The sequence below is a fragment of the Pseudorasbora parva genome, chromosome 1 (assembly GCF_024679245.1).
Source record: "Pseudorasbora parva isolate DD20220531a chromosome 1, ASM2467924v1, whole genome shotgun sequence".
NCBI classification, from domain to species: domain Eukaryota; kingdom Metazoa; phylum Chordata; class Actinopteri; order Cypriniformes; family Gobionidae; genus Pseudorasbora; species Pseudorasbora parva.
This window is the reverse complement of record NC_090172.1, coordinates 20808846-20821839: the sequence shown is the minus strand read 5'-3', so window position 1 is coordinate 20821839 and position 12994 is coordinate 20808846. Positions and strand designations below refer to the sequence as shown.

Here is a 12994-nt window from a genome sequence, read left to right as displayed (position 1 = left end):
CGGTGTCTGTCAACTGGGGTGATTGAAGCATTACTAGTCTGCCAGCTACAGAGCCCAGACCTCGCACCTACAAGATAAAGACTTTACGTTCTCTCCAGTTCAGCATCTTCTGCACAGCTGCCTTTGTTCCATTTGTCAATAAACTTGTGTTTGAACCGCCATTGCTCTTGGGTCCCCTGATTGCACTGACATAAATGAACAAGCAATGAATCCAGTCAAAAGCAACGCTAGTTAGTACATGATTTAAGTTAAGTTATGAAACTAAAAATTGTCCCTTAGTCAAATCGATTTGCTCTGTAACAAATAATAGATTAATAATAAGACCAAAGACTACTCGCTTGATATACCTAATACAAATTATCTTTCATGTTTAACAACTACCAACGTAAGAGCCCACAGAAAATTCCAGAAGGACTGGCTGAGATAAAGCCGAGATGGAGTCCACAGTTTCTACACAGTCTCATCCCTGACACTAACAATCAATGATTGCTAAAGGAAATGTGTAAAGAAGAATAAAAGGTTTCAGAGGACCAACTCTTGCATTTTACGTTGCTAGGAATGTATCCATGGAGACCTTTCTGGGAAGAAAATGTATTTTTCTGCAGTTATGCCTTTACAATTATTCATACCTTTCTTTCTTTGCCTTATAGGGAACAAAGTGGTGTCCTTTTCATGAGGCTTTATAACCATGCAAATGTTTAACAACTGTTGTTTGAAACACCATGGCCATGGCTTTAGGGACCTTGATGACAAGTCTGTGATAGTGTCATTGTTATCTGTGTTTTCACAGCTCTGTGTGTGCAGGTCAGCTGTGATACACGGTAACATTTAGAGCATCATTATATCTGAATGACTGTGTGTGCATGTGCAGGTGATCATGTTAGACCCATGCAAGCCACTTGCAAATTTTCACCCTGAAGTCAGGCAGGTAATAGGGCATAATTTACCTATACAGTGGCTTCAGAGAGATCTGCAAGCAATGTTTAGTGACATCAACTTTTGTGTGTGTGTGTTGTATTAGAATCTATCTATCTATCTATCTATCTATCTATCTATCTATCTATCTATCTATCTATCTATCTATCTATCTATCTATCTATCTATCTATCTATCTATCTATCTATCAATCTATCTATCTATCTATCTATCTATCTATCTATCTATCTATCTATCTATCTATCTATCTATCTATCTATCTATCTATCTATCTATCTATCTATCAATCTATCTATCTATCTATCTATCTATCTATCTATCTATCTATCTATCTATCTATCTATCTATCTATCTATCTATCTATCTATAATGCATAATGATTTTTTATGCATAATGATAATGACACACACACACACACACACACACACACACACACACACACACACACACACACACACACACACACACACACACACACACACACACACACACACCTTTATTTTGTGTTCGCGCAAATCTGTTTAAATCTGACCATGGAAAATTCTCTGTACGGTGTGTAATATTGCCAGTGACAGTAGAGCGACTTCTTCAGATATAAGTTAAAATAAATGCACGTCAGAAAATGTGCGCATTCAATATACTACTAACCAACGTATTAAAGCATTTTAATGCAATGCTCTGATCTGGATTTGAAACGTGAAGCTATGGAGAGAGAGAGAGAGAGAGAGAGAGAGAGAGAGAGAGAGAGAGAGAGAGAGAGAGAGAGAGAGAGAGAGAGAGAGAGAGAGAGAGAGAGAGAGAGAGAGAGAGAGAGAGAGAGAGAGAGAGAGAGAGAGAGAGAGAGAGAGAGAGAGAGAGAGAGAGAGAAATTTCCGCAGAGTAGTCTTGCACATGTTAAATGAAACACTGTAATAATATTCCAGTACAGAATTGTAATATTACAATAATCACATAGACACTGATGATTGACATCACAGAAGACCACAGGGAAAGCACATTTTCAGAGCGGGAGGGTCCCCTCCTCCAATAAGTGGCGCCATCAGGGTAATAGGCGTGTCCTCCACGGCTGTCAAGTTTGGTTGCGTTCCCTGAGAACTTGATACAGTGTTGCAGTAAATCAGACAGAGCTACAGTAACAGCGTTGAAATTTGTCACCCTGTTGCAAGTATTTTTGGCTAGTGATACAAGCGATCGATATCACTGCCGTCTCCCGTTTGGGGAAGAGTTGAGTTGTTGAGCAAGGAAGTACATCGGATCGTTTTCAAGAACAGTTTCTGAGAGAATCGACACATATTTGACTGGACATGTCTGAAAACAAACCGAATGATGATCCGAAGTTATCCACGACGGACAGAGTGGTTAAATGTAAGTAGAATCCCCATGCCGCTCAAGAGCGATTGGGATCATGGACTATTTTAAGTGAGAAAACATCAAGATTTGAGTGTAAACGTGTATCTGGACTGAATAGTCGTCCTATGGTTTGGTAATGCTCTATAATATGATAAATGCCCATGGACAAATGGGTGGTAGCTGGACTGTATTGGTAAAAGTAGGAAGTAAAGACAGTTGTAATTATGACAGAGTTGGTTGCATGGTTTATTTGTCTAAAGAAATGCAACAGAAAGCCTCAATTTTCAAGTCAACAAACTGTTTTTATTCGCAACAGTTGTAGTTCGTGAGTTTTAATGGGCGTGTTGTTGCGCGCATGTTCTTTTGGACAAAATGTGGATCTTGCACAATACTTACAGCTTTAAAGAGCCAACGTAACACTGGATTTAGGAGCATTGCATGCTCGTTTGTACAGCCTGATGATTATTTTGGACATTAGGCAGCATATGACAGGTTGGGGCCCCTGACTGTTTGGAAACAATCTCTCTCAGTGTGGCTCCTCTATGCATTCAGTTCAACAGACACACTTGCAGTCCTGTCCCATTTGTTCTTCCTCATCAAGGCAGTTGCTATCATTATTATTTTGTTGTTACTGTCACTGCATTGGATCTAATTTTCTGGCTTAAAGCACTCTGCTGTACAGTGGTGTACCGAAACACACAAAGAGCAACATTATTGCAAATGCCCTATTCATGTTTTTCATCCTACATAACGAGCAATAAACTTGTCTGGCTTTTAATAGCTGTTGCAATCATCAGGCATCACTGTAGCAGATCCAGCTGTAAGGGATCCCACAACTCAAAAGCTATGACAACTCCCATCTCAGCCATAACCATGCAACAGCCTCCTATACCTAACAAACATGTCTTTACTGAATTAATTCAGTAGCCAGACTAGCGGGTTATAAGTGTGGGGATCTGATATGAATTGATTGCTCTCATAAAGGAGCCCGGGCTGCTACGATAACTCACTTACCTTTTTCCTCCTATCAGCTCTTAGTGTGGCCCCCATGAAACATTGGTTTCCTCTCACTGCTTAGAAGATGGAAAGGCGAGGGCTGGGAGTGCCTTAGGAAGGAGTTGCACTTAAATGTTTAATGAGATTATTGCACAATGTGTCAGCTTGATAAGGGAAATCTAAGTAATGGAAGCTCCAGAAGTCCTAAATGCCCCTTCTGAGTTAAGGGGCTTAAGGCGGTTGGTCAGGACCGTGGTATTATCTGCAGCACCATAAGAAACATATCCTCAAAAGACTATATGGTGTTTATGCTGTGTTTTGTAATATACAGTATGTTGTTCAGCCTTAAAAATAGGTGATATAAAAGTGCATAGCACAGCTATTTCTCATTCTTTTATTCAACATGTCACTTGACTCCCATACTTGTTTACAAAATGTAATATGTTGTTTGGGAAAATGCAGTATTTTATTGTAAGTGCTGCATCATTATTCAGATCATGCTTATTCAGCTTCCACAGCTTGGCTTTTCTCTTGTTTATGGTGTTGTTTTGTTTATTGACAATTAAAATCTATATAGCTCCGTTTTTAACATCTTCACACCATTAACAAAATCCTTTCCTTAAAAAAAAAAAAAAAAAAAAAAACTAATAATAATAACCTGTAAAAACCTTAGGAGACTTCTGTGCCAGTTTGATCAGATAGAGAAGCTGAATTTGAGTGAACAGTTTAGCGCTGATGATTTCTTTTGTAGCTTCTGACAGAGCAGCGCTCAATCAGACAGATCTATTATCTGCCATTTGCTCTAAGCTGTTGAGAGTTGAAGCTTTTAGTCGGGTGTCCTTGGTTTTAAATTATCCTCACCAGGCAAGGATCTTTTATGTAATGTTGCATACTGCCACTTTTTTTTTTACCTACTCCTAATGCTAATAGAGCCTTTATGTGTTCAGGAAGCTGACTGACAAAGAAGTTACAGAGACAGACGGACACTGGGAAAGACTCTAAAATGGTCCTTGGGTGTGACTCACTATGGGACAAATTGCTAAATTCAAGATTGCTGTTCATTTAGACTTTTTTTGCACTCTCTTAGCCCATTTTCACCAAAATGGTGTTGGTTCTTGTACTGCAAACCCCCACGGTTCTATTGACTTGCGATCTAAAAATTACATAAGTGGTACTGAACAAACCAAGAGAATATGTTTTAAAATCCAGATTAATTGTATTCACTATCTCTTGTCTATTGTCTATCTACACTATTTCAAGTTAGGCAATAGACTTGCTACTATAGTCGGTGTTGCCGGTGTTAGCTTAATAAAGCATGATCTGAATGAGTTGGAGTCAGATTCATCATGAGAGCGAAGAGCAGACTGAGGTAGACTGAAATGTAAAAGTGGCTATTAAAGGGAGTTTGTCATTGTATTGTGTTTTTTTGTTTTTCATTAAGAATAATAGGCTAATGAACCCACATTTCAAATAACCCACCCCAAATTGGTGCTAATTCAAAAACCAAACTAAAATGTGCATGGACGTACATACACAGACAAACTGTAATTTACTGTGAGTGAACTGGTGCGTTTTCAGTTCATGCATATGGAAGCTTAATATTTTTATTCCTTTTATGTCACGCGTCGATTAACCGGTGGGAAAATGTCATCACCGTCACATCCCTACTAGGCAACTAAAACATTTTTAAATAGACAATGGCTAGTAAATTGCACGATCACAGTCACCCTGTGATTGAGTTAGAGGCTAAGAAAAGTTTAGTGCAGATATAATTTCATTGCCTGGTGAGTGAGCTTTATGCACCGTCAGGGAATGCAGGGCTCGACAGGACTGCCCAATGACCAAGAGTTGACAGAACTGTCACTAACAATTGGGCCAGTGATGTATGGTCATGAAAGTTTATCATTGGCACTTGTTTTAAACTTTGCTATTTTAAACATTTTAAATGGAATTCTTTCACTTCTTCATGCTCTTGAACAGACAATTTCACACAAAATTATTGCAGAGTATCCTAGTAAACATAGTCGGTTATGTCTTAAATGTGCATAAACAGTCAAGATAGAAACATAAGATAGTAACTGTATCAGTGTATTAGATCCGTGAATTGTCTTAAAGTGACAGCAGCCTAATAGTACCTGCTGCTCTGTTTTAATCAAACAAAAAAGGAAAAAAAGACCCAATGACAAAAATAAGCAAAAAAGACCCAATGACAAAAATAAACAAAAAAGACCCATTGACAAAAATAAACAAAAAGATCAATTGGAAAAAAAAACACAAAAAAGACCTACTGACAAAAATACTCAACACTCAATACTCTTGACTCTTTTAATCTATAATTGAATTAATGAATCAATATATTTAATTTATACAGTGAAAACTATGCAGTGTTATTTTACATTTGATTACTTTATTAAATTTCTCTACCTAATCTTTCTATCTGTATCTAACAACTGTTACATCTACATGAAAACCCTGAAAAGCGCTGTTCATTTAATTTGTATCTTTGTTCTATTGTGTTTATTTCTGCTATTGCTTGTAGTTTAATTTATTTGTTTTTATTACAGATTTTTTTACTTACTTACTTATTTAGAGTTCACATCTTTGAAATGTTTATTTTATTTTTATATTATATTTATGTATATTATATTATTATTTAATTGAGCAAAAATGCAATTGACCAAAAGTGACATTTAATACTTAAAGTGTTAGTTCACCCAAAAATGAAAATGATGTCATTAATTACTTAACTTGTCGTTTGACACCCGTAAGACTTTCAACAGATTTTTGTTGAAATCTGATGGCTCAGACAGGCTTTCATTGACACCAATATCATTTCCTCTCTCAAGACCCATAAAAGACACTAAAGACGTTGTTACAAAGCCCATCTCACTGCAGTGGCTCTACAATAATTTTATGAAGCGGCAAAAATAATTTTGCTTTAAAGAAAAAATTGATTTTTGTTTGTATTTTCTTTCAATTATTGGCAAAAATCGGCATCGGCCAATCTCACTACCAAAAAAATCAGAAAACGGAATCGGCCAAAGAAAATTGCAATCGGTGCATCTATAGTTTGGAATGACATGAGGGTGAGAAGTTAATGACATAATTTTCATTTTTGGGTAAACTCACACTTTAACCCTTGTGTGGTGTTCATATTTGTGTTACTCAGCCAGTGTTCATGGGTCTGGTTGACCCGCTGCATTTTTGGGTTTTTAATTCAACTCAATCAAAAATGTTATGTTAAAATACTCAACAGATGTTTACTTCATCCCAATTACAAGCAATGTAAATAGCATATACCGTTAATATTTTCTGTTTACCTTTGTTAGATCACATTTAAGAATTGCAACCTCGTGTGGTAACGGCAGGGGTAGAAACAAAACTCACTCTTACACACAATCTCACTCTTACACACACACACACACACACACACACACACACACACACACACACACACACACACAAACACACACACACGGACACTTGGATATGTGGTGTATGGGTACTCTTCATAGGCATACTGGTTTTCTAATGTACAAACTGTATAATATATATAATTTGGATATATATATATCTGGATATATAATTTTTGAATTTCAAAAAACACCATTTAGTATGTTTTAGTATAACTTATACTAAAACATACTAAATGGTGTTTTTTGAAATTCCGAAATTGCCAAAAGTTTTCTGTGACGGGTAGGTCTAGGGGTAGGGTAAACATGTTATAATAAGGGCACAAATGTCGTCATAAACCATGTTTATGTTGTAATGCCCATGTCATTATACACATTTGTGTCCTCATAAACCATATACATGAACACACACAGACTAACAGCAGGCCCTGACAGGAGGAGGACAGAGTAAAGTTACACAGGACCTACAATTTACACACTTTTATTAGCCCCGGGTCCAGTGGACCCGAACATCCTGTGTGTAATATAAATGTGTAGGGGGGTGTACAGTGTATGGTCATTGAAAATGTCTTCTGATATATATTCCTCACAGAAAATGAGCCAAGGCCAATGAGTCTCAGTTTGAAAAAATAATTAATCATATCATTTTTCTTTTGATAAAAAATGAAAACTGGTCCAACAGACCCAAACACCATACAAGGGTTAAGCATGTGCATCTGAAAGTGACATGTGTGACAAACAGCCAATCACACAGAACATGCAGAGCGTCAGTATCAAACTTCTCGTGAGAGAGCTAGTGCAATTCGCTTCTCTGCTGAAGAATAAGAGATTGTTGTGAAAAAATATCATTAAATTCAACAAGGCGATAATAAAAATCTGCTGCAGTGATATGTATGCACGTGTAAATAAGTTTAATATTAATTGTAAAATAATAATTATATTATGAATTATACATAATTACTAATTCATTTAATATAGATATAATGCATAATTAGCAGCAAAAGATGGACAATTTTGTCTTCAAAATTATTTCACTCTAAACTGCTTTATGTCGGAGCACATACTGATATACATGCAAAGATTGATGACATTAAACTGACATTTCACAAAATCAAATCTGACAGCTCAAAGTATAAATAATCCTTAAACTAAGAAAAGTTACAAAAATTCTTACCAACCATACATTTTTGAATTATATCTATTTTTTTCCATCCCTAGCCACATCAGTTGCTTGCAGTCTACAGAGCTTATTTTGTTGTTTTGTGTGTATAGGGTGATCTAGTATTGTTTTGTGTCAATCTCTCTAGTGAGAAGTTGTTATTTAAAAATATTATTGTTGTTATTATCCAGCCCTTGGCCCCTGACGTTAGTTGTGTCTGGTTTGAAACCAGCGATTTGTATATGCAGTGGAAAGTGCAGAGCGGTGTCAAATTGTACACTGGGTGTCATTGAGGCAGATTAATCCGCAAACAGTAGGTTTAATTTAAAAGTGTGCTTCAGTACAAACAAATAATCACAGATTGTTTCAGGAGTATCAGGCACAGTAGTAGTAGAATTTCTTACTTTGTGTTTTCACTTTCAGCGATCAGTTTTTTTTAAGCATTCCCTAATAATAATGCTCTACCATGAAAGGACAAGATAAGATACCTTCTTTACTTTTCACATATCTCTTTACTTTGTTCAAGACTGTATTATTATTATGTTTTGCGTATTCCACTCTGATAAGGTTAGAACTGGCTGTCTGGAAAGTAGACAACATAGTTTTTTACTTCTCCCTGTGAAGTCCATCTAAACTCAGCGTGAGACCATTGTCTGTTGGTTTTATGCTGTAGTTGAAGACCGATAACATGTGACATTTGACTCTTGAAGGAGACGCGGGCACTGCACACAGCGAGGGGGAAACCCACCATCTCGGTAGCTGATCCCTGCTGGATAGCTGAGTCATTTTTAGCAACAGAACCTTAAGTAACATGACATATCTCAATGTTGAGACACCTGTAGAGAAAGACTCCCTTCTGTTGACTCCCACTCACCTACACAAACACAGTTGTGCTATCAACTTTATTACATTGTAAACCTCTTAAAAACCATTAATTGCAGGTACAGTCCCTTGTGTTATTTTGTCTTGTATTCTGACTATCATTATGAAGGTAGATCCTATTTTTAACTTTTTACCTTTTTTCATGGGAAATGTCTGTGTCACGTAATTTATCTTTGCATGATTTCGGTATGTAACTTCCATAAATAAAGATGATGTGTGCTGTGTTAGTTCTGGCAGGTTGTAGCTTTAACTAAATAATTAATAAAATAATGGTTTGTTCAAAAAGGCAACTAACTGAGGAATCATTCATTAAAACAAAGAAACTTTGTTTAGAGAAGAGCTCACCCCCCCCCCCCCCAAACAAAACAAGCAAGTACAAAACATCAATCAATCAATCAACTTTATTTATATAGTGCTTTTACAATGACGATTGTTTCAAAGCAGCTTCACAGTGTTAAACAGGACAATAACAAGATTTGGCTGTAATGTCGTTCTGGAGAAAACAGGATGTTATCATTAATTTATCAAATGGCGAAAATGTTGGCAGAACAGTATTATAGTTTCTAGAGTTAAATAAGACCTAATTAATTAATTCTATTTGTATATTTAGTTGAATAACTTGGATCATAATATAATATAAAATTATTAAGTATATAATAACAGATTATCTTTTATAAGGCAATAGATTTTTCACTAAAGATTTATATTACAACTGTGGCATGTAGCTATAGTTTCTAAATGTGTATGTTGCTATTTTTCATTACAAATATAAATGTATAAAAAATAAAGAAAGTGTTGAAAGGAATTGTTCACTTCAAAACACATATATCTTTGACAAGAAAGTTCGTTCAACTTCAGAGGTTTGGAGATATTTTAGCTATCCCATCCGACATAAAACAGAGCAATGCACGTGCACTGCTTATCATAGGTTCACCACACGAAATATTGTAATTATTAAATTACCGGTATCTTGCTTTTTCTTCCATACAGCATTGAGCCCGACACAGTGGTACATCTACATTAGCCTAATATCAGTTCAAGCATAGGCTTATCACCTTATTAGTTGTAGTGGGTGACTTAGAACAAGCTAACGTTACCAAACTATAATCACTAAAACATCAGACTTGTGGAAAAATACATCGGTAATTGTTTGTCTTTGGTGATGTATTAATGACTCAGCATCTCCTGTATCAAAAGATAAATAATTTCATATGATGTTTAAAGTGAATAAAATAGACTTGCTTATTGGAGTTCCACAACTACTGAACATTCTACTCTTTCTCCCGGCCAGCCCACTGTGTGTGTGTGTGTGTGTGTGTGTGTGTGTGTGTGTGTGTGTGTGTGTGTGTGTGTGTGTGTGTGTGTCAAGAAGCGCGGTGGACCAATCCACTGTGAGGCATAAGAGGAGGTACTCAAAATGTTTCTAAACTTTAAAAGCATTTTTTGCCTGTGTGCATTTTTAGTGTTTTACTACTTAGACAATTATTAATTATATTATTGATATATATTGTAGAGTAAAACAAATGCTGACCACAGTTAAGATTTTGGTTTTATTTATATTGTCAATGTCATTTATTTATATGGTTTGGCATGCTGACCAGAAATATTATTTTATTTTTATTTTTGTTTATTGACAAACATTTATTGTTTATTGAAAAACATTTACAATTTATTTATTGACAAAACACTTTGACTTTTGATTTGCAGTCAGTAGAGCCAAATGTTATATTTCAGTTATATATTTTATTATGGCTATTTATTATATTTATACTAATAATCTATTCTATTACTATTGCTTGTATTAGTAATGAATAAATCTACCTTAGTTTTAATAAATTGTTCAATTGTTTGGGAAGTGTTTGTCATGTTTTGACAATAAAGGATAGGGACCCACTTTATATGAGGTTTCCTTAAGTACTATGTACTAACACTTAATTAATCATTTGATACATTGCACGTATTTTGTACATACATGTTTTTACATTGTACTTACATTTTAAATTACTTTAAAATACTTGCATGTAATTACATCTGTAATTATTTTTTGTAGTTACATTTGTAATTACACAGTTGCCACTTCGCTTACACTTAACACTATCCTTAAACTTACCCAAAAACCACCACACCTGTCCCTAAAGGGGGTCGCACACCGGACGCGGAGCTCGGCGCTGCGCCGCGCCGCACAGCGTCTGAGGTATCGCACACCGGACGCGCACATTCTAAAAGGATTTGAAAAGGCTACGTTTATTATACATTTCCCCAAAATATGTTTAGACTTTATTCAAGCTGTTGAACTCAGAATGTAAAACAAATGTGTCTTGTAGCAAAGGGTGAAATCATTATACCTTAAAGGGGGGGTGAAATGCTGTTTCATGCATACTGATCTTATTACACTGTTAAAGACTTGGATTCCCATACTAAACATGGACAAATTTTCAAAAGTTAAGGTGGACGTTTGATGGGAGTATTTCTTTGTCAAAAATACTACTTCCGGTTAGTCATAAGTTTCGGCAAGCTTTTTGCGATCATGCGTCCCCTTGACGTTAATGGGGGCGGAATTTCCTTGTATGGGCCTTACGGACAATTCTACCGGAAGCGCGTGAGAGAGAGAGAGAGAGAGAGAGAGCGAAAGTAACAGGCTACGCCCATCAAAGCGCTGGCTTGTAGGATGCGCTGCACAGGTGATGTGCACAATTACAATGTCACCAAAAAAGTGCGTTTTTGGTTGCCAGACCAAGACAGTCCTGCACCGATTCCCCAAAAACCCCGCGGTAAGGCAACAGTGGATGGAATTTGCTTTTCCAGATCAGCAACTGAGTTGCGCGAATGTTTATATCTGTTCGCTGCATTTCGGTGCCGACTGTTTCATAAACAAGGCCCAGCTCGACGCCGGATTTTCCGATCGCCTAATGCTGAAGGATGGAGCAGTCCCAACGATAAAGGTCCCAACGTTAGAACCGCAGGCGGTGAGTAAGACTGCTTCAAATGTCTGTGTTTTTGCCTATGCTCATCAAGTAGCCCAAACCTGATCACGTATAGTTAATTGATCAATGGAGCATGCGATGTGTAGTGCGTGTACATTTGTTTAGCTGGCCACTATATGTGTAACTTTATGTTTGTGTATTGTAAAAGCACTCCAAACAACAATACACAAAGAGTGGGGAAATATGTTGAACTAAATAAGCGCGCTTCTTCATTCAAATGCGCTACTATTCCATGTCTTTCTATGTAAACACTAACTTAGCCTGCCGTGCAAAACCAGTCCGCTTACTAACGTTACAATTGTCTACACAAACCACGCGTAAACACACACACACACGTGCACAACTGCACTTCCCACATGTACACCTTCAAAGACAAAAATACGACGATATAATTCAAGTATAAATATGTAAATAACACAAGCCGCTAAGCATATTATATAGTTAGTGTATAACTTGTACCACATAGAGACGTCCTGCTCTAGCCGTTTTTGCTCCTGCTCCTGTTCAACTTCAGCCTCTGGGTCTGATTACGGATCATAGATGTATGGCTGTATCTGATTAAAAGCCATATTTTTATTTTGAATAAAGTTTTTTTCCCGCTGTTAGGGATGACACAGCTTTACGACGCACTCGACTCAACACAATAGCAGCGGCGCGCACACGTCATTATTTAGCTCCGCTCACACGATACGCCCCCACCCGCTCGGCTTTTTTCGGAAAGACTCGGAACAGCGCATCTTTCTTATATAATTATAAAAAAAATAAAGACTTTTCGGAGATATGCAGGATGCAATGCTACTCTATAGGTACTCAAGATTGACATGACACTGACTGAAACTGAGTGTTTCACCCCCCCTTTAACGATAATATACTTTTAATATAAAGCCTTAAATTGGCGTTCTGTGGCGCGGTAGGATTTAGAACAACTTCCTGAGTCGCCGCGGACAGGCGTCGAATGCCGCCACCGGTGTGCGTACACTCATTGAAAACAATGTGTTCGAATTTTAAAGATGTGGCGCGCCGCCGAGCGCCGCCGAGCTCCGCGTCCAGTGTGCGACCCCCTTAACTATACCCATATCCCAACTCAATATCAGCAAAGGTGTTTTGCAATACAATTTGAACACAGTACATTGTACTTATTTATAATTTTTTGATGTGAGTCCATAGTACTTAAGACCACCTAATATTAAGTGGGGCCAAGGATAATTTAAACCCATAGTAACTGTGTTTTCTCCATCTTTCACTCAGAAGCAATAATATGCTTTAAACTTTAA

General features: G+C 36.9%; 1 protein-coding gene across 3 annotated transcripts in view; it reads left to right on the top strand.

Annotated features, from left to right (window-relative positions):
* The first annotated feature begins 2010 nt into the window (after positions 1-2010).
* LOC137060852 (protein phosphatase 3 catalytic subunit alpha) overlaps positions 2011-12994 on the top strand; it is a 186235-nt gene continuing 175251 nt past the window's right edge. The window contains exon 1 of one of the 3 annotated variants that reach the window (XM_067432461.1): positions 2011-2301. In XM_067432461.1, the coding sequence (XP_067288562.1) occupies positions 2241-2301 (61 nt within the window). In that variant the 5' untranslated portion in view covers positions 2011-2240. The remainder of the gene's footprint in view (positions 2302-12994) is intronic. The other 2 variants (XM_067432460.1, XM_067432462.1) reach the window with 2 other exon arrangements.